At 46.9% G+C, this 25,171-nt stretch overlaps 1 protein-coding gene across 4 annotated transcripts in view; it reads left to right on the forward strand.

Moving 5' to 3' along the window:
- ARIH1 (ariadne RBR E3 ubiquitin protein ligase 1) overlaps positions 1-25,171 on the forward strand; it is a 616,333-nt gene that overhangs the window by 489,446 nt on the left and 101,716 nt on the right. For all 4 annotated transcript variants that reach the window (XM_086959245.1, XM_086959247.1, XM_086959246.1 and 1 more), the window contains exon 10: positions 19,445-19,575. In XM_086959245.1, the coding sequence (XP_086815371.1) occupies positions 19,445-19,575 (131 nt within the window). The remainder of the gene's footprint in view (positions 1-19,444; positions 19,576-25,171) is intronic.

The following is a 25,171-nucleotide window of genomic DNA, read 5'->3' on the forward strand; positions in this document are numbered from 1 at the left end:
GCACTGCCTAATTTGTGCCATGTATTTTCAGGTGATGGGCATCGGTATTCACTTTTGGGGAACAGTGCTTATGTTTCTTCATCAGACCGTGACCCAGATCAAGAGAAAGAAATCTAGAAAAGTAGGAAAGAATGAGGAAAAGAGAGACAGAGAAAGAGTGAGAAAGCAGGGACAAAAAAAGAAAGTGGGAAAGTGAAGTAAGGAGAAAGGAGTGGATGGTAGTAGAGGAAAGAAGCATGAGAGAGTGGAAGCTGGACTAGACAGCCCTACTTCTACAGCACCTTGGCAGACTCACAATGAACACTTATTTTACAAATTACCCACTGATCTACGATACAATATATAAGCAGCTGGATATTACAAGTCACTTACTCGACCTTGGAAGGATGACAGGTGGCATCGGGTATATTGGAATAAAATCGGGTGAGCTGTAGGGAAGCTACAGACCTCGGCAGGCACACTCAGCAGACTAACTGGGAGAGCCCCCTTACCCTGGGTACATATCCTGGAAGTGGGGCTGCCTTGTAAGCTGAGCGTAGCATGGAACTGTGGAACCAAGTTTGAGTTTCCATCTCAGCTCAACATGGCAAGATTCTGACGAAATCGCATAATCAACCTGTGCCTAAAAAACGGACCCTGTGTAATATAATCTAGTGTTTATGAAAAGCGCTAGGATACCTTTGGGCCAGATTTGCGCTAAGTAAAACTGCAAAGGGAGAGAAGAGAACACCTTGTAAAGGAGGAGAGGGTGTAGCACTATTAGTACGAGACGGTGACCCAAAAAAGAAAGGAGCACACGTTTAGTTAGTGCATACAGGAGTAGAGTAAGAGTGTTCAACAAAGGGCTTTGATGAAGGAATTAGAGAGGTATTGGGAACGAGAGGAAGAGAGAAGAAAGGGGTCGGGGAGCAGAAGGAAAGAGGAAGACAGGAAAAATCAGGAAGAAAGAAAGATGGTGAAAACCCCGGAGTAATAAAACTGGAAAGGGAGAGGAAAATGGATGGAGGCTAAAAAGTCAAGAACTTGGGAGAAGCGAAGAAGAGGGCCACAAGAGGGTGGAAATGGCTAAAAGGAGGGAAGAAGTGACAAATGCACAAGAGAGACATGAAGGACTAATGAGGGGGAAGAACAAACTGATTGTGAGGGTTAAAGTGAAAACTAGGAGTCAAAAGCGAAATATGTGTGTGGGAGTAGAGGCTGCTTTGCAAAGACGAACATAAGGAAAGAGTGGAAGTGAAATGGCAAGGACTAAGGGGATTTAAAAAGAGGGGTGGGTGTGCTTGAGGGTGCTGTTGCAATGGGCAGACCAGGTAATGGAAGAGGTGCGAGTCTTTACTAGTAAAAGCTGATATACTTATTAAACACGGACTTAGGATGTTCAGACATATACTTGCAAAATGCATGATGGGCGTTTTCCCCTCAGTAATGTGTGTAGACTAGCAAGGCTTTATTGGGCAGGCAGTTTATAGCTAGCCAACACGTCTTAATAGACCCCATCGATATTGCCGTCAACAACTATAACACACTTGGTATCGTACTGCGTATTATTTTTGCATGAAGGTTTTGTTTGCCTCCTGCATAAAAGTTTAATATTTGTGGTTGTTTGCTTGCAAGTGGTTTACTAGGGAAAACGAATACTTCGGTGTTTCTGTTGCTTCAACATATTATGGTTATTTAAATGAGAAGCACAGATACTGTGTCGAATACGCAATTTGCATATTTTTTGTCTTCGAGCCTGCCCATTGAAAAGAAGCGTACCTTTTTGACTCATTTTTTTTTAGCATTTCACAAAGAATGTATCTGATGCAAGTTAACTTGTTAAGCAATTGCCAATGGTTTTCTTTTAAGTTTACTCTCCCGTACTTCCAAGCTTCGACGTAACACACATGCCCGAGCTCAAACGACAACTGGTTGCGGTGGGAACCCAGCTCCGAGACTGACAAATAGGTAAACCGAAGAGCAGCCTGCTGAGGAGTGGCATCAAAAGGGTGTATGTAGGCTTCCCCTGCAGACCACCTTCTGATATTTGCACAAGAGTTCCATGTATGTAATTTTTTGTTTTACCGGCTTCTGGCCCGCGCCTCAGGAGGTTAATAGATCCTTGCAGTTCCTCCTCCTCCTCATTCCGGGGCGCTGCCAGCCTGAAAGTGGTAAAGAATTATTTAAGGTCACCAGGGCAAGACTCTGCTGTGGCCATGTCTTAAATCGTCTCTGTTTGCAGTGAGACGCAGGGCTTCCTCCTGCCTCCCCCTCGCAGTCTGGCAGGGGGATTGGGGAAATCTGGCTAACTGAAAGGACATGCTGGGCTGTCCTCACGCGGCTGTCGGCAGATTGTGTGCTTTTGTTTCAAGTGTTCTTGTTAATCGCAGTTCCTGACGGCGCTGCAATTAACATAATACTTAAAAAAAAGCCCATAATCTGCCGACAGCCGCACTCTACATTCAAAAGGAGAAATAAGTGCCCTCCATAACAACACAGGCTGCTGCAACACTTACCTGCCGCTCCCTCATCTTCTATGGACGTTAGTGTATTCCGTAGCTCTCACCAACCTGGAAACATCATTTTTTTGCGCCGCTTGCTTTTTAAAAGTAAGCGGTGCGAACGCTCTCACGGAATGTGCTGTGTGTGTGCGCGCTCCACACACAGCACTGCGCGCTCCGGTAAACAGATGTGCGCGCGTGCACATGCGCGCAGCTTATTGGGAACAGTGGTCACAATAACAATATTAATCCCCTATTCAACACATCATAGGATACTTACTACACCTCCAAATATGTAATTTAGCCTAGACTTCTATTAGACTACATATTGCGGCCCGCAGATCTTTTCTAAACTGGAGTCTGTTGTTTGAACAAATCCAGTGTTCACGGGTGCAGAACCGCAGATCTTTTCTAAACTGGAGTCTGTTGTTTGAACAAATTCGGTGTTCACGGGCGAGTCTTTGGGATTGAAGGCAGGCAGTTCCTCCGGGTATGCCGAGATTGCTGGCTGCAGGACACACCAGGATTTCGCGGGACCAGGTACGGGGTAGGGCCAAGTCAGTGGGCATCCTCCTCTTAGCTTTGGCACAGCTGTTCGGGCGTCCTTTTGTTCTTGCAGGTTCTTCTCTGGGGAAGCAGGGTTCAGGGCTGCCCCATAATACTATATTTAGGGGTGTTACAGGTAGATAAAAAGGTTGGGACCTATGGTTCCCTTCCTTGGGGTGGGTAAACCCCCAGTGGGATGGGGTCATAGGCCTTTTCCTGTTTGGCTGAGTTCCCCCTTCTGCAAGATGGCGGGGACTGAGAGTTGTGCTTCATATCGTTTCCCCCTCCTGAGGGGTGGAGTTGGCTGAGGTAGGCACACCTCTTTTTCTCACTTGGTTTTCCCGATGGTTCTCCTGCCCAAAGTTGGGTCAGAACCAGTGGGGACTAGTTGCTGAAAGCAGCAAGTGGCCTGGGGAAGTTCACAAAGTTGGCAGGCCTTTGAAGTTTCCCCCTTGTGGACTTAGCCCATTCTGGGGGAGGAGGCATTGCACTTAGTCCCAGGATGTGCATTGCTTCAGGCCTCCCAAGAGCAGCAGGCTCTTGACCCAGGGGTCCAGAAACATGTCTGGTGGTGGCAGCTGAAAGCAGCGACTCAGCCTGGACAGTAGAAGCTACGCATGATCAAGAAAATAAGTCCGTTTTTACCAGCAGCTGCCATTAAAACTCTGGTTAGCTCCCTGGTTCTATCGGCCCTTGACTACTGCAATGGCTTATTTTTAAACACTCAGGCCAGGGTCCTTAAAAAGTTGCAGTCGATACAAAATGCTGCTGCCCGTCTACTCTCCGGACTCCCAAAATTTGCGGCAATATCAGGAACAATAAAAGATTTACATTGGTTGACCATTCACAATAGGATTAAATTTAAATCCTTATGTTTAGTCTACAAGTCCTTAAACAACAGAGGTCCCCAATTTTTAAAGGACCAGTTGGTTCGATACCTGCCCCCTAGACAGCTCCGGTCCTCCAATCTCAATCAACTCATGGTCCCTCGGTCCAAAACAGTCTCATGGGGTGATCGTCGTTTCTTTACAGCGGCACCTAAACTATGGAACACCTTGCCCCAAGATATTAGATTAAGCCCATCACTCCTGCAGTTTCGCAAGAAACTAAAGACATGGTTGTTTAATCAATAATGGTTATCTCTGAATCTACTTGGACACTACAGGCCGTACTGATCAATAATTCTGCAAATCTCAGCGCCAAGACGCCCTCGGGTATAAGCCGCGCTTTATAAATGATAAACATAAACATAAACATAGAAGTAGGTCGTTTTTCAGGGTGCATCTCTAAGATGTCCTCTGTGTGCATTTTTCATTAAATTCCACACTGACAACCTTGTGGGTTTTATGTGCTAAGAAGTTGGATACCAAACTTCTCAGTTTTCAGTGTAGTCATTATGGTGCTGTTGAGTACTCTTAATGGCAGCACTGCACTTACAATATCTAAGAATATACTTAGACACTGTAGGGGTACAGGGCTCATGCAAGGGTACCCTCACCACTGGTATAGTGCATCCAGCTAGAGGGGTCACTTATCTATGCCAGGGCAGTTGGTTGTTGGCATGGCACACAGGGATGTGTGCCATGGTGACTCTTCACTTTGTTATGCACCAAAACAAGCAGCCTGCAAAGGAATTGTAGTGGTACAGGGCCTCTAAGGATGGCACAATAAGTGCTGCACCCCTTAGGGGTCTTCTCTGGTCACAGTGCCCTGGGTACCTGTGGTACCATTTAACATGGACTGACTGGTGGCCAGAGATGCCAATTGGGTTTGGTTTTCAAAGCTGTTTTAGGGAAAGAACGTAGGCCCTGGGTACCTGATTGGCAGGACCCAGGGCACACTCAGTCAAAGCACATCAGCAGTTCATCAGAAATTGGGGGCTACCATGCAGAAAGAAGGCACTTTCTCACAGAGTGTCAACAGTTCCCCAATACTGCTCCCCCACTGCAATAGCTGCCAAGCACCTTTATTTTGCCCTAAATTACTCCTGTCAATCCAATGGGAGACAGGGATCAAATCTTCCGTCCGTGCTAGAGTTCTATTACGTCAGACATGTAGGTCTTAACAGATTCAGGGAGGTATGCCCTATCCTTTATTTATTCAGCCCCATTTTCTTCCTATGTAAAAACGAATTTCAGAGGCGCACTTTACCATTCTGATACAGCAGGTACATTCTTTTTCAAAGACCTTTATTGAAAGTTGTGCACTTCAGGTTACAAAGTATTCAAGCAACACTTCAGCAAATAACAAGAAAAAGTTGAAACCCCACATCTGTTATCAAATCACAGAACGGCATTTGTGTAATAGTGGCACACCATTAATCGTATGGAGCAGTGGCAGGGGACTGAGCATGGGAGGGAAGAGAGGGGAATTGGAGAAGAGGTTGGGGTACTTCAAACCAGCACGGCGGCTGCTATGGGCTGAGTGCTGGCAGGGAGCCCGGGAGAGTTCGCAGAGGGGAGAGGCATTCTGAGAAAGGAGTTACGAGACAAAAGGACCCCAGATATCACGTGGCCGGACCGTAACTGGCGTGAGTTCCCATATGTCTGCCAGAAGCGTCTGGCAACGCAAAGCATACTCGGACCAGGCACCAACCCTGGTTCCAGGCCTCCGGCCCCAGTGTATGGTAATTCTGCGAAGCAGGAGAACAAGCAGCATAGCCGTGAGCCAGCGGCAGGTGTCGGGCAGTGCTTAACCATGCCGAGTATACAGGTCAATGGGTCTGGCGAGGAGGTAAGCTCGATGATAACGGCGCACACTTCGCGCCAATATATGCAGAAACCGAGACACAGCCAGGCAAGATGAGAACCCCACCGCAGAGGAAAAACACCGGAGAGACATCGATCACTGGAGACAAGGCCCATTCTATACAGCTGTGCGGGGGTGCGGTACAGCCTGTGCAGGTATTTAAAATGTATGAGGCGTAGGCGATAATTAGAAGATAGACGTTTGGTCTGCTTACAACAATACGACCAGTCCTCCTGGGAAAGGTCGGTGCCAAGGTCCTCGCTCCAGGCAATGCGGGCGCGATCAGTAGAGAGCAAGCAGGTAAATACTATTCAGGAATGCTATTCAATGGATACTGGACTACAAGAAATTCCTGGGATGCTATTCACGTTCAGAAAAAGAATGAGGACTTTGGGTCTAACCTGAACACTTCTCCGTTGAATTTCTTTCGGCAGAAGGACAAATACAAAAAACTCATGATCTGCCTTGCCTTTGACCTGAGAGAGTATGCTTATATACCATGTGTTACCTGGGCCTGGAAAACTTTGGCGTACTCCCTTTCGACCTTCCCTCAGCAGCTTGGGTGTTTACGAAACAAATGGCAAAGGCCTTGACCCGCTTTTCAAGATTAGGAGTATATGTACTTCCGTACCTCAGTGGCAGGCTGCTAAAGCTGGACAGCCATTAAGGTACGGTCTTGGACCACCTCTGAATAACAGTCGAACTCTTGACATCATTGGGTTTCTCCACTGAGCTGAAGTCCCAACTGGGCCCCACCCAGGCTTCCATTAAGTGGGGAAAGGGAGGAAAAAAATCTGAAGATGGCGACCTAAGGTGGGAGCTCCCGGAGGAAGCACGGCGACGTCACAAGGGGACACCAAATGGAGGTACATAGACAGCCACCAGCATATAAAAATGGGGTGTGGGGGCGACAAGTACAACAATTGCTGACCCAACCACTAGATGATGGAATAATGACCCACATGTGAATCCATAGAATTCTTCAAGCTGCAAAACGACACCGACGGGTGAAACTATACATTTTCATAAATGTTAAGTCTGGTAACATTTACAGACTAACAGAGTATACTGGGCCAAACTGTCAACTGTGGGGCACGATTAGATGCTGGGTGTGCTGTGAGATTCTTTAAGGCACAGTGCCAGCTTTTTTTGCTAGGCTTACTTGCAACCTATTGGACAATTCTGTCCTTCATTCCTTTTCACTTTTCGTTTTAAGAGGTCACTTATCTTTTCATGTGACTTGTAATATTAATTGGCTTTAAAACAAAAGGAAAATGAAATGTGGGTTCCTTAGTCGTATAATCCACAACTATTTCTGTGGAAATTATATATTTGTTTAAAAGTGCCCTGGAATTCCGTGTGTGTGTGTGTGTGTGGGACTGTTCAGTGCTTATGACTATAATTAGGATTATCCAGTATTAGGGGTGTCTTTCATAGATTCACATGCCTGAATCATTCCCCGTCGTCGAGACGGGAGCCTCCGGTACATAAAAAAGTAATGTCCTATAGACATACATAGAGAAAATAGGCCTAAGGACCTCTCCTTAGTAGCCTTTCTTTGTCCTTATGTAAAAAGGACCAAACTCTCACAGTCAGCCAATCAGCTCCGACCTCCCTCTAGAACCTTCCTGGGAGGAGCCTCAGTCCCTCAGATTTTCTACCGCACGTTGTGCTAAGGGAGTCTCCTCTGAGCTCTGCTCAGATTCTGTGTTTTTTCACTTCATTAAATGACATTGTTGTCAAGGATTCTTTTCTACTATGGATTATCTTCAAATACATTCTTTAAAGAAGGTCTGGTAAGGAAGAGGTTGCTCTGCTCTGATCCTCTCACCGACTGCATTTACTGTCTATACCGCAGGCCAAAGACTAAGTCTGTCGCACTTTCTCAAGTAAGTTTTTGAGACACTAAGACCAGAAAGGAGGTTTTTTATTTTCTCCAGTGACCGAGATGAGGCGTTGTCCTCAACGTCTAGGAGACCTCAAAAGAGAAGAGAATCTCCTCAGACTCATTCCTCAGGCGAACATCCAGAGAAGGCCCTCAAAAAGACCACTCATGGGTCTTCTGGGCACAGTCCTTCAAAATCTCCTCACTCTGTGGAAAAGGAGAGTAAAGGCCTGGCTTTTGGAGAAAAATCATGTAAAAAAGACGACTTCTGAGCCGTCAAAATCACCTCCTCTGGTCATGGGACCCTTCAGAAGGGCGTCTTCTATACCGTCTGAGGTAAAGACTAAGAAGCCAACCTCGTCTACGATGGCCTCGTCTACGATGGTCTTGTCTACGATGGCTCATCTACAATGGCTCGTCTACGATGGCTCGTCTACGACGGCTCATCTACGATGGCTCGTCTACGATGGCTCGTCTACGACGGCTCGTCTACGACGGCTCGTCTACGACGGCTCGTCTACGATGGCTCGTCTACGATGGCTCGTTTACGATGGCTCGTCTACGATGGCTCGTCTACGATGGCTCGTCTACGACGGCCTCGTCTACGACGGCCTCATCTACGACGGCCTCGTCTACGATGGCCTCGTCTACGATGGCTTCACCTACGATGGCCTCACCTACGATGGCCTCATCTACGATGGCCTCATCTACGATGGCCTCATCTACGATGGCCTCATCTACGATGGCTCATCTACGATGGCTCGTCTACGATTGCTCATCTACGACGGCTCGTCTACGACAGCTCGTCTATGACAGCTCGTCTATGACGGCTCATCTACGACGGCTCGTCTACGACGGCTCTTCTACGACGGCTCGTCTACGACGGCTCGTCTACGACGGCTCGTCTATGACGGCTCGTCTATGACGGCTCGTCTACGACGGCCTCGTCTACGACGGCCTCGTCTACGACGGCCTCGTCTACGATGGCCTTGTCTATGATGGCCTCACCTACGATGGCCTCACCTACGATGGCCTCATCTACGATGGCCTCATCTACAATGGCTCATCTACAATGGCTCGTCTACGATTGCTCATCTACGACGGCTCGTCTACGACAGCTCGTCTACGACGGCTCGTCTACGACGGCTCATCTACGACGGCCTCATCTACGATGGTCTCATCTATGATGGCCTCATCTACGATGGCCTCATCTACGATGGCCTCATCTACGATGGCTCATCTACAATGGCTCGTCTACGACGCCTCGTCTACGAAGGTCTCATCTACGATGTCCTCATCTATGATGTCCTCCTCTATGATGTCCTCCTCTATGATGGCCTCATCTATGATGGCCTCATCTATGATGGCCTCATCTATAATGGCCTCATCTATGATGGCCTCATCTATGATGGCCTCATCTACGATGGCCTCATCTACGATGGCTCGTATACGATGGCCTCATCTACGATGGCTCGTATACGATGGCCTCATCTACGATGGCTCGTCTACGATGGCTCGTCTACGATGGCTCGTCTACGATGGCTCGTCTACGACGGCCTCATCTACGACGGTCTCATCTACGATGGCCTCATCTACGATGGCCTCATCTATAATGGCCTCATCTATGATGACCTCATCTATGATGGCCTCATCTATGATGGCCTCATCTATGATGGCCTCATCTATGATGGCCTCATCTATGATGGCCTCATCTATGATGGCCTCATCTATGATGGCCTCATCTATGATGGCCTCATCTATGATGGCCTCATCTACGATGGCCTCATCTACGATGGCTCGTCTACGACGGCTCGTCTACGACGGCTCGACGACGATGAGAGCGTCGACGACGAGAGCGTCTATGACTGCTCGTCTATGACTGCTCGTCTATGAGGGCCTCATCTAGGGGGGCCTCATCTATGAGGGCCTCATCTATGAGGGCCTCATCTATGAGGGCCTCATCTATGATGGCCTCATCTATGATGGCTTGTCTACTATGGCCTCATCTACGATGGCCTCGTCTATGATGGCCTAGTCTATGGTGGCCTCGTCTATGGTGGCCTCGTCTATGGTGGCCTCGTCTATGGTGGCCTCGTCTATGGTGGCCTCGTCTATGGTGGCCTCGTCTATGGTGGCCTCGTCTATGGTGGCCTCGTCTATGGTGGCCTCGTCTATGGTGGCCTAGTCTATGATGGCCTCGTCTATGATGGCCTCGTCTATGATGGCCTCGTCTATGATGGCCTCGTCCATGATGGCCTGGTCTATGATGGCCTGGTCTACGACGGCCTGGTCTACGACGGCCTCATCTAAGATGGCTCGTCTATGGCATCGTCTACGACGGCCTCGTCTATGACTGCTCGTCTACGACGGCATAGTCTATGACTGCGATCTCTTCGACTGGCTCGTCGACGAGGGACATTCCGACAATTCTGGAATCTCTTACAAGGTGGTAGAGAAGGCTGATCAACGTTTTAAGATCTCAATGGCCTCTCAAGAACAGGACTGCTTCTTGTATGACTTCATAGAACCTCTCAAGAAAGCATTAAGGTCATTACCGATTATCGATTACCTATAGTCAGAAGGGGTATAGGGCGCCAGATACAGCACCGGCGTGTTTAACAGGATATCCTAAGCCGGACTCCGTAGTGACATAGGCGACCCAGAAGAACTCCAGGAATCCTTCGGCCCCTTTGTCGCTTCCTCCTGATAAGGGGGGAAAAGAGTGGACAACATTGGGAACAGGTTTTCCTCAATGTCGGCAATGATGGTAAAGGCCGCGAACGCCCTAGCGCTCTTGGGACGCTATCATAGACAATTGTGGGCACACATAGCCCCATACCTGTCGGAATTGCCAGATTCATCCAAAGAGGATTCTGCTAGATGGTGAAGAATCGGCGTCAGAAACTATAGACTGCGCGATGGATATCGCGATGACAAGGTTCCGCCAGTCGGCTGGAGCAACCCCTCCCCGCAGGCTTCCGCACAAACATCTACGCCTGCTGCTCCAGGAAATATCTGCGATGTTGAAGAAAGGAGCGATGCGATCGAGCGAGTTCATTCGTCTCAAATAGGGAAAGGATTCTATTCCCGCTTCTTTCTTATACGCAAGAATGAGAAAAAGTGGAGGCCCATACTAGACCTCAGGGCACTAAACTCTTTCCTGAAGAGTCAGTCGTTCAGGATGGTGACGATCCAAGAAATACTAGGCATACTGGAAAAAGGAGATTTTATGACATCTTTGGATCTCCAGGATGCCTACTACCACATCCCGATACTCAAGGGGCACAGAAAATTCCTGCGATTCGAGGTGGCAGGGCAGCACTACCAATTCAAAGTCCTACCGTTTGGCCTCAAATCCGCACCGCGGATTTTCACCAAGTGCCTTTCACCTGTGGCAGCTTTCCTGCGTCAAATGGGTCACCAAGTCTTCCCCTACCTCGACGACTGGCTGGTCAAGGCACCTTCAGCTGCGGGCGCGACCAAATCCTCCAACGCCTGCACCAATCTCTTTCAGCAGCCAGGATTGACTCTCAATCACGAGAAATCCTGCATGACCCCAACAAGAAACATCACCTTCCTCGGGGCGACCTTGAACACGGAATGCGCAAGGGCATTTCCTTCAAAGGACAGGAAAAACAGGATAATATCTCTGGCCACGGCTGTGGCATCAAGGAAGTCCCTAAGAGTTCGAACCTACAAACCTGGAATGGTGGAGAAATCACAGGAATTTGTCTATAGGACTGCCATTCCTACTTCCAGCAGCACCTCTGGTGATCACCACGGATGCATCCCTGGAAGGCTGGAGAGCTGTCCTCCAGGATCTCCAAATAAGCAGCAAATGGACAATTCAGGAGAAGCAACTCCATATCAATCTTCGGGAACTAAGGGCTGTGTATCTAGCACTACATGCCTTTTTACCACGCATCCAGAACTCCCAGGTGCTCGGCAGAACGGACAACACCACGACGATGCACTATCTCAACAAACAGGGAGGGACGCGTTCGCTCACTCTATCACGCGAGTCGCAAAAGATCTGGCACTGGCTTGTACTCCACGGGATCACGCTCAGGGCGGACTATGTCCCGGGCAAGGTCAACACCATTGCCGACGCCCTAGGCAGACAGAAATCCCTCTCCCACGAAAGGGAGCTCGACAAGAGTACGCTGGATCACATATTCTCAGAATGGGGGGCCCCAGGAATCGACCTGTTTGCCACCAAGGAGAACGCCAAATGCCCAAACTATGCAAGCTGGCGTCCCCAACCAAGGTCACTCGGAAATGCTTTTTCCATCGGTTGGTTCAGCGTATTTGCGTACGCTTTTCCACCAATTCTGATGATTCCCAGGGTTCTCAGGAAGATGAAGGCGGAGCCTTGTACCCTGATCCTAATTGCCCCGTTCTGGCCGAGGCAGCACTGGTTCTCGGATCTTCATCGCCTCTCCATCAGGACACCGATTCGTCTGAGGCAGCACCCGAACCTCATAACGATGTCCAACGGACAGATACAGCACCCGAACCTCCGATCACTCAAGTTATCGGCCTGGCTCCTGAGCACAGAGTTCTGTGGCCTAAATATCCCACAGGACTGCAGAGATGTCCTGGCAAAAGCGAGAGCGGACAGTACAAACAAAACCTACTCTCTCAAGTGGAAAAGGTTCTGCATTTGGTGTTCAGACCAGGGCCTGCGACGGCTCGCTGTCACCACTGAACAGATATTACCATACCTCCTACATTTGGCACAGTCAGGACTGGCACATGCATCCATTAAGGTTCACCTGGCAGCTATCTCTAGGTTCACCAGAACCTTCACGGGACCTTCTCTGTGGTCAAGTAGGCTGGTCAAGCAATTCCTGAAGGGGCTCTACAGATCCTTTCCGAGGCCTCGGAAAGTCCCTCCGACATGGCAACTGAAGCTGGTACTCAACCAACTCATGAGACATCCGTTTGAACCCATTCACCGAGCATCTATCAAACACATCTCCTGGAAAACGGCGCTCTTGCTCGCTTTAACATCGGACAGGAGAGTTAGCGAGCTACAAGCTTTGTCCATTCAGGAACCATATATGCAGTTCAGACAGGACAGGGTGGTGCTGAGACCGAACCCTAAATTCATACCAAAGGTGCCTTCGGACTTTCATCTCAATGAACCAATTGTCCTTAGGTCCTTCTTTGCGAACCCTTCCACAGCAGCAGAAAGAGCACTGCATTCTTTGGATCTCAAGAGATGCCTAAAGTTCTACCTGGATAAAACCAAGGCTCTCAGGAAGTCTTCACAACTGTTCGTGGCATACAGCAGACCAAGAATGGGCCTGCCTCTTACGAAGCAAAGCATCTCGAGATGGATCTCCTCGGCGATTGCATTCTGCCACGGCAAGGCCGGACGGCCTTTGACTGATCATGTTACTGCTCATTCCACCGGGGCAATGTCCACGTCAGCAGCACTGTTCGCTGGGGTGCCAATCTTGGACATATGCAGAGCGGCGACCTGGAAGTCACCGCACACTTTCTCCAGACACTACTGCCTGGATATCGAACTTCAGAAGGATGCGGCAGTGGGCCAGGCGGTGCTTCGCCATCTTTCAGTGAGGTGAGCCTTCCTACATCCCGCCATCCAGGTATGCACATTCTTTGCTCTTGTGATGTTCCAATTATGCTGTCCCCATGTTATATGATAATATATGCATTGTCTAACATGTCTGCAGGACGACTTTACATCACACATGTGCATATCTGATTGCTAGCTACTCTGATTCAGGCATGTGAATCTATGAAAGACACCCCTAATACTGGATAAGAAATGCGTTACTTACCTGTAACAGCAGTTATCCAGTATTGGTGTCTTTCATAGATTCACATGCAACCCTCCCGCCTCCCCTGGAAGGACTCACATCCCTCTCTGACAATATTACGCCAACCTAGCTGGGTGCGTACGAAAATCTGAGGGACTGAGGCTCCTCCCAGGAAGGTTCTAGAGGGAGGTCGGAGCTGATTGGCTGACTGTGAGAGTTTGGTCCTTTTTACATAAGGACAAAGAAAGGCTACTAAGGAGAGGTCCTTAGGCCTATTTTCTCTATGTATGTCTATAGGACATTACTTTTTTATGTACCGGAGGCTCCCGTCTCGACGACGGGGAATGATTCAGGCATGTGAATCTATGAAAGACACCAATACTGGATAACTGCTGTTACAGATAAGTAACGCATTTCTTCTCCTGGAAGATAACTAGGTTTACAGCTAAGCAACTTTTTCTTTCACCAGTCAGTAAGGTGACCATTGCAAGGTGGCAGTGCAAACAATCCAAAATGCCGCAAAACTGCTGGGGTAGAACTGTGGGAATTCTGGAGCACACCTCAGGGGAACACTAGCATTACTCAACAGCGTTTTCCATAAATAGCATCTATATGGCAACTACAAGCTCATAAATACTAAACTCACAAAGCAGTATTTTGTGGCTATTCAGGCCAACCAGGAAGTGCTTGTGGGATAGAAGGTACTAAAACACATGTTTGGATAGAAAAGATCTATGCCACACTAGAGGCGAGAGAGTCAGGGTTGGAGTAAACTTGGGGCCCATGCATCACTTTAATCGTGCAGGAATACAGGGAACTCACTTGCCCCAAATTCTTAAGGGTACTCCATCTCACATCCTCTGCTACCCCTTTCTTATATCATAAGCCCGTTATCTATACTACTATTATAAAGAGAGAACTGTGTCCTTTGAGCCAGGTAAACTCAAAGTACACCACCAATCCAAACACCCAATAAGGACATAGGCTATATAAAAACAAAATATATATGTTAGAAGGGAAACGTAATTTTTAAGGGAAAGTAGTCCCTTAGAAGTAGCGCCAGCTAACGACGTGCGTGCTGATGCGTGCTGACATCACGGGGGAGCACGGAAGCCGGAAGCATCACCCTGTAGGAGCGGACAGGAGAAAGGAAGCAACACCTTCCAAGGTCCAGAGCGCGTAGAGGAGCGTCGTCATGCCCAGGGGAGCGCAGAGTAAGAGCGGACAGGAGAGTCAGCAGAAGCAGCCAGGACCAAGAAAACGAACGCGGAAAAACAGCGGAAGCGACAACCTCCAAGGTTCGGAGCGAGTAGAGGAGCGTCGACATGCCCAGGGGAGCGCAGAATAAGAGCGGACAGGAGAGTCGGCAGAAGCGGCCAGGACCAAGAAAACAAGCGTGGAGAACCAGCGGACACAAGCATGGGCAAAAGCGGCCAGGACCAACAAAACAGGAGCCAGGAAACACTGTAAGTACACTCTGCTGCTCGAGGACGCTCTGCTGCGCCTCTCCTGCTGCGATGCTGCCCCCAGCCCCCTTCTGCCCCGGGCAACGCCGGGGCGGGCTGCTAGTTCAATATACAGCATTTACTCTAGCTGACTAGAAGTGGCACACCCTCGATGGTGAGGTGGACAAGAGATTGGGAAGACTTTGTGTGACTCTACGGTGTTTGGGTATGTAGGGTGGGTTCAAGAGGCTGGTGGGTATCCACAGTTTAGACTACTTGCATTGTTCCATTTTATGCTTTACCCGTACACCGGCCTTTAGATGTAGATGGCACATATAAATCAATCAGATTTAAACCATAAAACACCGGTTAGCAAATACTCTTCAACTTTGTCCCACCTAGGAGGAAGAATACCGCTACAAAACCAATGCACAATGGCAATCCAGAAAATATTCTCACTGCAAAATGAGTGGTACTTATTTGCATGAATAATTTTGCAGCTTATCTAAGCTGCAAAATTCTTCATGCAAATAAGTACCACTCATTTTGCAGTGAGAATATTTTCTGGATTGCCACTGTGCATTAATTTTGTGGATTTTCTGGATTCACATGTGACCCTCCCATCTCCCCGGGAGATTAGGTTAATTGGAGGAAGTAGGTGTGCAGAATAGGCAACCCAAATAACAATGGAAATTGCCTTAAGGGGAGAAAAGAATCGGAAAGATGGTGACCCAATACAGTGGGTCCCGGCATGTGTTTCTAGCATTATAGATGGGTGGACTTGCCACCAATCCTTCGACAATGTTTAATAGAGGAATACAAAAATTAGAAAAGACAATTCCAGATCCAAACGCTAGATGGTTACATAATGCACAGCATATGAATCAAGAAAATTCTAAGATCTCAAAACTATTCCTACAGGTAACTATTTTGATTATTTTCTTCCCTCTCTTGAAGGATGCCCATGGGTTGTTATTGGATATAGGCGTAAGGATACAGCTAAACTGCTCAAGAGCTGGCACAAACTACCTATAGGCATAATGGGGTGGATGAACATTATAAAAATGAAGATCTTGCCGAAATGTATTTCTGTTCAGGTGTATCCTTTTGAGAGTGACCATTCCTTTCTTTAATCGCTTAAATGTAGCAGCTTCATTTGGCGCTATAAGAAAGCTAGAAAAGCGCTGGAACTTCTAAAACTACCATTTATACAAGTCTGCTTTAATTTTCCGGATTTTAAAACTTATTGTTGGTCTGCCTTCTTTGGTCGCTTGCGCAGTTTTATTAACCCTGAGTAGTACTCTCATAAATTTGTTGGGTGAAGAGAGTAGTCAGTTCTTGTTTAGAACTAATGACCCAAACTACTTTAAAAGAGTAAAATTCAAGACCGCTCGAGATGGCATAGCTATCTGGCACATCATCTCATTGAAATATGAGGTGTCACTATTGCATGCTAAATTTCCTCTCTGGTATAACCCAGAGTTGCCAGAGATCTTCCACAATTCTTTTGGCAAACTATGGATCACACACAACGCAATTTGTCTAGGGGATCTTTATGACCACAATGGCTTCCTTACTTTTGTGAAAATGCAGTTTCTGTATAATTTAGCAGATAATATTCAATTTAAATACATGCAGATTCGCGATTATTTTATCAAGCAACTAAACCTGAAGAACATTGTCGATTCAGATATATGGGATTGTTTGCATGACACTAACGAAAAATCATCAATTAGTAAAGCATATAAAAGCCTCTGTGCTTATAGGTCAGATGATTGCTTAAGAATAGCGGAGCGTTGGACTAGTTATGGGGGCGTCAATTCTGGCTAAAAATATGTCATATGCATTAAGCACAATAGTTAGGGCAGTACACTCACCGAATTTACGCATGCAACAATTTCGTACAATCTGCCTATTATACTGTATGCCAGATCGAATAGCAAACAAGTCCTTTAACAACCAGATTAATGACCAGACAAAATGCCCACAATGTGGTCTGCATGCGGCAGACATAAAACATATGTTCGTCACATGTCCCAAACTCGCTTTATTTTGGCAAAAAGTTACACATCTTAACACAAAAATTAGAAATGAAAGCACCTTTAACGATTATGGAAATAATGATTGGAATAAAAAGTACTAGGTCTGATATTCAAGATCTGTTAATTATTTTGCTTGTATGTGCAAGATTGAGAGTAGCCCGGGTCTGGATCTCATCGAAACTTCCCACAGTAACGGATTGGTGGATATTAGTTAGGCAAATACATGATATGGAAGAAGCATTAGCAAAGATGAAGGGGGCTCAATCTGGGCGCAAATTCAACTCTATTTGGGGCTCACTGTTCTAAATACGCACTCTTGATATATGAAATCTTTATGGTTCTGCTATTTGTTATTCTCTTTATGGGTAGACAATTTAATTGCTTAACTGCTTTTTAGGTTTCTCAGTATGTACAAGTATTAGTTATTAAGATTCAGCTTTCATGTGTAACGTATGCTTATTATTTTTGCCTTTTGTTTTTCATTTGTTTCCTGTTATGTCCTACTTCTGTATTGACAATAAAAAAAATGTAAAAAAGGAAATAGGCTTAAGGATTAAGAGTTAGTCAATGTAAATGTAGTTTTATCTTTAGTCTTCGACCCACAATTATGATTGGAGATTTTTATTATTTAATAATTCATCATCTTCCCTTTCTGATGAAAATAACTGAAGAGCTCACCCGATTTTTATTTTTATGCCAAGGTTTATTGATGACAAGCCACAGCAATACTTAAACGATTTGGCAGGTCCTTCAGAGCGAGTAGCTCTGTAAATCCTTTACCCTTATAGTATTGTAACTGATATAAATGACCAATGGCACAGACTAAAGTTAGCCCAGTAAAGTTTCAGATGTCCTTTGCAATGAAATGTTACCTCGGTCAACGCTATCATTGGGGCAGTAACTATAGCATATTCTGTCCAATGGCGGAATAAAACGAAGCTAAAGATACCATGCACATGCTGGATGTTGTGCAGCACCAGTAACTCACAAGCTCTTGTTGGAGAAATCTGTACAAGCTGAACTTCCTATGCGAGATTGGAAGTTACAGGTATTATGAGGTGTTTCAATCTGCCTTCTGAAGTAATGTTCCTGGTGCAGATACACAGGACAGCTACTTGAATCATCCCACATGTCCGCATGTATTGTGCGATCACTATATCCCAATGCTGTGCCAGGTAGCATTCTAATTCTGTATGCAGACACTGCCAACATTTTTAAATAGAATTTTAGTTTTCTAAAATGTAATGTAGTTCTGCTGTCTTCACTTGGATATCCAGATATTTATAAATAGGATGTTAAAATACATGATTAAACCATACTAAAAAAAGGCTAGTAAAAGTTTCAAGTTTAAAAACAGTTGGGCACCCCCATTCCCAAGCTAAAACCAGAAAAAGTAAAGCAGGTTCCCTAGGTACACTATTTCGTGCCACTCCGCTGCCTTCTCTTTTTAATGTTTGTTTATGACATAGGCTGTGAAAGGGGACATTGAGGTGGTGATCCCAGCTGTAACCTCGCCCTTGGAAAAACTCTTCATAAGGTGCTTCCCCTATTTTTGCTGTGTTCTGTATAATACCTTAACTTGTGTGCAGTTATAAGACACCAAAAGCTAAACTTTTACTTTTTGTTTTTAGAATAATCCCTGCATAGATCCTTGTGTAGGTGGTACCTTTAGCAAGCGCTGTAATTCATAGGTGAAGTAGAGTAGGATGCAGCAGAGGACTAGTCCTTAAGTGAAAATTATGAGAGGACCTTTGAAGAAGCTTTGGTTTTAAAGTAGTAAAGAAATAGTGATTAACTTTGAGACAAATGTCTCCAGCAAAAGAGTTGGATGATCAGTCCATCTTGAGCAAAAAAGTGAACAGCTATTCATTATGGTGTTTATTCACATCACAGGTTTGCTGTTGAATTGCCGCAGTCTATGCAGCTGGCAAAATCTTATAAAGTATTTTTCATGCATAGGATACATTACTTAATGTGTGGTGATACTCAAATAATTATTTGATGCAGCTGTAATAAATGTGAAGTGTGACTGAGGAAAATGCGTAGGAAGCCGGGGAGACTTGTGTGCAATACTGAGACATCAAGCTATACTCCATGAACCAGTAATACCTTGCTGATTATGATAAACATTAGAATGTTATACTATTACTGGGATTGTCCTCGCCACTTTCACAACGTACACTTTGATCCTTAGGTTGGGTGAGATGCAAATGTGTATTTTATATTTTACATGGAACCGAAAGAAAATTGGAATACAATTGTCATTCATATACGAGACTGAGGTAGTTGATAGCGACTTGGTGCCAATAGCAAATTGAAATGTTAGAGAAGCCTCGCAGATTGATACTTAAACCCTTAGTTTCTCAGTAGGATGACTGTTCTTGGGGATAGTGCAAATTGATGTTCTGCCTGTAGTAAGAACACGCTTTGTTTGAAGTGAGTTTGTAAGCCATGAATAGTTTTTTGCTAATTACCTTTTAGCAACATTTGCCATTCTCTTGCCCTGCAGGAATGTCCAAAATGCCATGTGACCATTGAAAAGGACGGGGGCTGCAATCACATGGTGTGCCGCAACCAAAACTGCAAAGCTGAGTTCTGCTGGGTGTGTCTAGGCCCCTGGGAACCACATGGATCTGCTTGGTAGGTTCCAATCCTGAGGCAGTGGTGAGAGCCACTTATGACTTTGAGTATTTTCTAAACGTGATCAAACCGTTATTTCTACCCATTATTGATAGACTTTAGGCTTGATTCAATAGATATTTTGTGTCCCTCCAAGACTACAGCTAGTTAATAAGCTGCCTGGTTTCTTACATACCCAAATTACACAAGTGGGGTTTAACAAAAAACATGAGAAGAGTGAAGGAAAGATGCCAATAAGGTTCTTCAAATTGCAATGTTGTAGTTGCATGTGGGAATTGTCTTTCCTAGCTGAACCTAATGTCAATCAAAAAAAATCCTAGCCAGTTGTATTTAATTTGGTCTTTCCACCATAATAGGAATATTTGTGGACAAGTGAATAGTATCCTGTTTTTGCTTTCTTAAATAAATCCCCTTCAGTGCTTTCAGAATAAATAAGCATTTTCAAGTGTTTGTTTTTTTGGCTACTGCTATGTGACGAGCTTAGGTCAGAACATGTCTTGATAACCTAGTGCGCATTTAAAACAACTTTAAGACTCATCTTGTGAACTGTATGTAAAAATAAAAAAATAGTATTCTTCTTTCTGTATCCATGAACCAATACAACAACGGGCTAAATATGTAAAACAGATTTCATTTGTAGCAATTTTTGTTAAGGTCCCGATGAAGCAGGAAGGGATCTTTTGACCCTGGCACGCTGCAGAAACATGTCGACCTCGATTCCATCCAAGTAGTTATTTGTTATACACTACTTTGCACTGTTTTTATCCTTGGGTGTGGATAGGATCCCATTAAAATTTATCTTCCATTTCCACAACCCAATATTAATTCATCCACGTATTTTTGCACATAGCATTTTCACCAATTTCTTTGCACTGCTAGTCAGCCTACCCCCTGATACTACTTTTCTTTCATCACATCCCTGTATCCTTCAAAAAGGTTAGGCTACAATCTACCTAATCCATAGTGGATATGCTTCCACTTCCTTCGGGTGAAGGATCCCGAATGATGTAGGGCGGTACAGGATGGGTATCTGATGGGAACACAATTTTTCCCCACAAATCACTTGGATTCCTTGATTGTATCCTGATGTAAGCACACAGTTCCTATAGGTAGCTTGATTTACTCCTGACCCATTGCTATCACTGGTTTTTTCAATAGTATCTAGGGATTGTAGCAATGCTAGGTCAATAAAAATTCCCCTTAAACACCCTCCCTTTTGTTTAAACACATTAGAGCACCTACATGAATGGAGGTGTAACTGTATCCAAAATAACCTTTTACCTTCTCTCTCTGCAGTAAATTGAGTCAAAAGGTCAAGTTAACCCCTTCGAGGCTAATGACGAGCTGGGCTCGTCATGGCGCTTACCTGCCGTGCGCGGATGACAAGGCCAGCTCGTCATGAATAATGGTTATTTTGGTGCTTCAGCGCAGAACGGGAAAACGCCTAGCAGCCAAGTGGTTAAAGAGTTGACCATACCTGTGAAAAGTATCAATCGAGATTTGTAAAGAGCACCTAATCGCCAATGTGGGTATCCAGGCACTAGGTTCTTGCTGTGCTCAGCTGAAAACTTGGTCTTGAGTCCCTTTCTGAATTCCAGGAGAGGATCATGTTCGCAGATGGAGGGGAAGGTAGTTTTAGGACTTGGCGATGAGGTAGGAGAAGGCGCGTCCTCTGCTGTAGCTTTGGTGGATGCAAGGAGTGCCTGTGAGGGCTCAGGAGGTGTTGGGCAGGTATCTTGAAGGGTTGGTGGAAGTTCAAGCAGTGGTTATGCTGGTCCTTGGCAGTGGTGGGCCTTGTTGGTGCGTATCAGCAAATTGAATTTGCACCTTTTCCTGGATGGGGAGCCAGTGGAGGTTCCTGAGGTGGGGGGTGATGTGGGTCAGTTTTGGGAGGTTGAGGATGAGTCTGGCAGCAGCGTTTTGTATTGTCTGGAGTCTTGTCAGGAGTTGGGTGGTGATCCCTGCGTAGTGTGTGCTACCGTGGTTCAGCCAGCTTTATGACTAGGACTTGAGTGACTGTTTTCCTGGTGTTGACGGGGAGTAGAGGAGACTGTTGATTTGGCGATCCATGGTGAGTTGTCTGTCCAGGATGATGCCAAGATTGTGAGTGGTCTGTCAGTGTGTGTTTGAGTTCGGAAAGCCACCAGGGGTCATTCCATGGGGAGGCAGTGTTTAACCCCTTCGAGGCTGATGACAAGCTGGGCTCGTCATGGCGTAGCCTCCTCGCACGCTGATGACGAGCCCAGCTCGTCACGTAAAGTGCGATTTTAAAAAATCTCAGCGCAGGAGCGGAATTCCGCTAGCGCGCATGAGGTTAAAAAAAACAGCACTTTAATTTTCTCCATGTTTCATGCAGTAAGTCTTCATTCAGTCGTCAACACTAGTCATGCAGTTGTGAAAATTCTCGTGGTGGTGGTGGTGAGGTCTTCTGAGAGCGAAGGTATTAGCAGAGTGTCCTCTGCGTAGGATATGATGTTGAGGCTTTGGGTTCTGATGTTGGCCAGGTGTAAGTGTTAAACAGGGTGGGGCTAAGGAATGAACCTTTAGGGGTGCCGCAGAAGATGCTCTTGGGTTCCGATTCTCTTGGTACATCCTGTGTGGAAGAATGCTATCCATCTAAAGGTATCTTCGAGGAACCCAATGTGGTGGAGGCTCTTGGTGAGGGTGTGGTGGGATAAGGTATCGAATGCTGCTGAGAGGTCGAGGAGGGTTCGGATGTCATTGGTTGCAGCGATCAGGGCGGTCTCTGTGCTGTGGTTAGCTTCGGAAGCAGGGTTGGAAGTAACCCGGTAAGTTGTTCCTGTCCTGGTGTTAAGTGAGTTGGCGGTTCATGGCCTTCTCTGGGACTTTGGGGAGGAAGGGTAGCAGAGAAATGGGAAAGTAGTTCTTGAGTTCTGGGTCAGAGGAGGGTTTCTTGAGGAGTGATCTGACCCCTGCTTGTTTCCAACCGTCTGAGAAGGTGGCTGTCATGATGGACCCCTTGAGAATGGAGATAAGTACGCCTCTGAATTCCTTGCTCCCAAGGTTGAAGTGGTAGGGCAGGAGTCCGTGGTTTCTCCAAAGTGGATAATTCATGATGGCTGTGGTGCTCTGTGTAGTAAGCTGTTCCCATGTGGTGAGCGGGTGGTTGTGGGTGGCGTCCGTTGGTGTGAGGAAGTTGTTGAGGTCGGGGGGTTGCGATTCGTAGTTTCTGTTGATGGTGGGTATCTTGTTGTCGATGTGGTCCACTAGCGTGTCACAGAATTCCTGGGAAGGGGAGGCAGTGTGCTCAGTGGATGAGAGGGAGAACTCTGAGGCTGAAGAACTCCTTGCTCTGGTTGAAGCTGGCTTCAATGCAGTCGTGTCTTTAAGGTGTTGGTGGTATTTGTTGAGGGCTGACCTGAAGGTAGCTCTGTCTGTGGGATGTTTGCTAATGCACCTTCTTCTCTCTAACTGTTTGCAGTTGCTTTTCATTGTCCTGAGTTCTGGTGTATACCAACTGGCTTGTTTGGAGTCTCCGACGACCTTGGTTGGCTTGATAGAGACGACTGTCGGTACAGTTGGTGATCCAGGTGGGAAAATGCTTGATTGCTTGTTCAAAGTTGGTTGCGCAGTCAGGATGGATGGTGTTGAGATGCTCCATTCATTGAGTCTGTCACTTTGTCCAGCTGTGGTGGGAGGAGCTGGGAAGCTCGGCAGTGGTGCTTGGGGATCCTGCTCTGAAGTGGATGATGGTGTAGTTGGCCCAGGGGAGTTCAGTGATGGGACAGTACTTGATTCTGTTGCTAGCAGTTAAGATCGGGTTAAGCATGTGTTCTGTGGGGTTGGTGACCAGGTGGGTGAGGCTGATATTGCCTATTCTGTTCAGGAGGTTGGCGGCTTTTAAGTCTTTGTGATTGTTGAGGTGGATGTTGCAGGCCCGAGGAATATTTAGTGCTTGGAGTCGATGGCGAGTTGGGTGATTAAATCTGGGATGGCGTTGTAAAAGCTGGTGTGTGGTCCAGGGAGTCTATAGGCGAGGATCCCACTGATGGTCATTCTTCTGTTGGCTTGGAATTGGAAGCTGAGGTATTCCTTGCTTGGTGTAGTCGTCGTTTCTGGTAGTGCAGCAGATGGTGTCTGTCTGGATGGTGGCGACACCGCCTCTGTGTTTGTTGGTGCCGTCCCGGTGTATCATCTTGTAACCGTTGGGTGTCATAGTGGCAATGTTGGGGGTTAAACCAGGTCTCTGTGATGACGAGAACGTCTGGGATGAGGATGTTGTCCCAGATTTCTGTGGGGTGTTTGCAGAGTGATTGTGCGTTGAGCAGTAGGCAGTGGAGTCCTTTTGGGGCGGTCGTAGTTGGTGGGTGGGTTTCTGTGATGGCCGAAGGTAACGATTTGGAGGTAAAGAGGCAGCAGGTAAAAGGTCCTGCCATTGATTGGGGAGAAGTGATGCAGCAGTTGTTGTGGCGTCTGTGGTCCAGGGCTCAGAGCTCAGCAGCTGAGTATCTGTGGGTGCCGGAGGGGCCAGAGATCCTAGCACTGGATGCTGTCCTGGCGCGGACGACCACAGACAAGGCTTACCTTTCCCACGTCTGCACTGCGGCTGCCATTAAGTATGTCCTGGGCGGGGCTTTGGGTGGTGGGAAGCAGGTACGGCAAGAAAAGAAGTGTGCAGTGAGGCAAGGTGGGCCGGCTCCTTTACAAACAAGCATTTACAATGCAATAGGTCTCCCAGCTTTAAAGTTTGAGCTATTGGCATTGTATATTACAATGTGTTACATTAATTTGTTATCAAACTCTGAATTGTTGTATAAAGATGGTAAATGCTGCAAGAAAAAGCAGCACTGAAATTTATAGCTTTCGCAATCGCTATTGTAATGAAGCTGAACAGGCAGGGACAAAAGCATAGTCATAACAATCGATTTAAAAAATAAATGAAAAAAACACTCACTGAAAGTCTGCTTTCGATTCTGCGACTGTCCGCAAACCCAAAACAACGGCCTCCTCCTCCCCCGAGGGCACCTCACCACGCCCTCGCCCCCCCCCCCCCCTAGCTACGCGGGTGCTGACGCATGCAACCGTCAGGGAGGACACCCACGTGTGAGGAGGAGCGGCCGGGGATCGAACCGCGGGCGCACGCGCCCACGGAGAGAAGCCGCGCCCACGGAGAGAAGCCGCGCCCACGGAGAGAAGCCGCGCCCACGGAGAGAAGCCGCGCCCACGGAGAGAAGCCCCGCCCACGGAGAGAAGCCCATGCCCTAGAGAGAGCCCCGCGGGTGGCAGCTGAAGACCGGAGTAGCGGTAAGTGGGGGGGGGGGGCGCGCTTGGTGCACGTGTGTGTGTGTGTGTATGCGACAGCAGGGGTGAGTTCTCTTTATGTGGGGGTGCATGCGTGCATGGGCGCTCATGTGTGTCTGTGTATGCGCATGCATGTAGGGTGTTGGAGCTTCCCAGGAGACGGCAGCTGAGCGTGTTCGCGCGCGCGTGGCCTACGCCGATCGCCTTTGCGCGCGGCCTGTGCTGTCTCCCGGGAAGCATAGTCAGCAACACAAGCATTTGCAATGCAATGGTCTCGGCATCATTAAAGGTAGAGCTATTGGCATTGCTCATGACATTTTTTTTCTTTAAATCA

The sequence above is a fragment of the Lissotriton vulgaris genome, chromosome 2_2 (genome assembly GCF_964263255.1).
Source record: "Lissotriton vulgaris chromosome 2_2, aLisVul1.2, whole genome shotgun sequence".
NCBI classification, from domain to species: Eukaryota; Metazoa; Chordata; class Amphibia; order Caudata; family Salamandridae; genus Lissotriton; species Lissotriton vulgaris.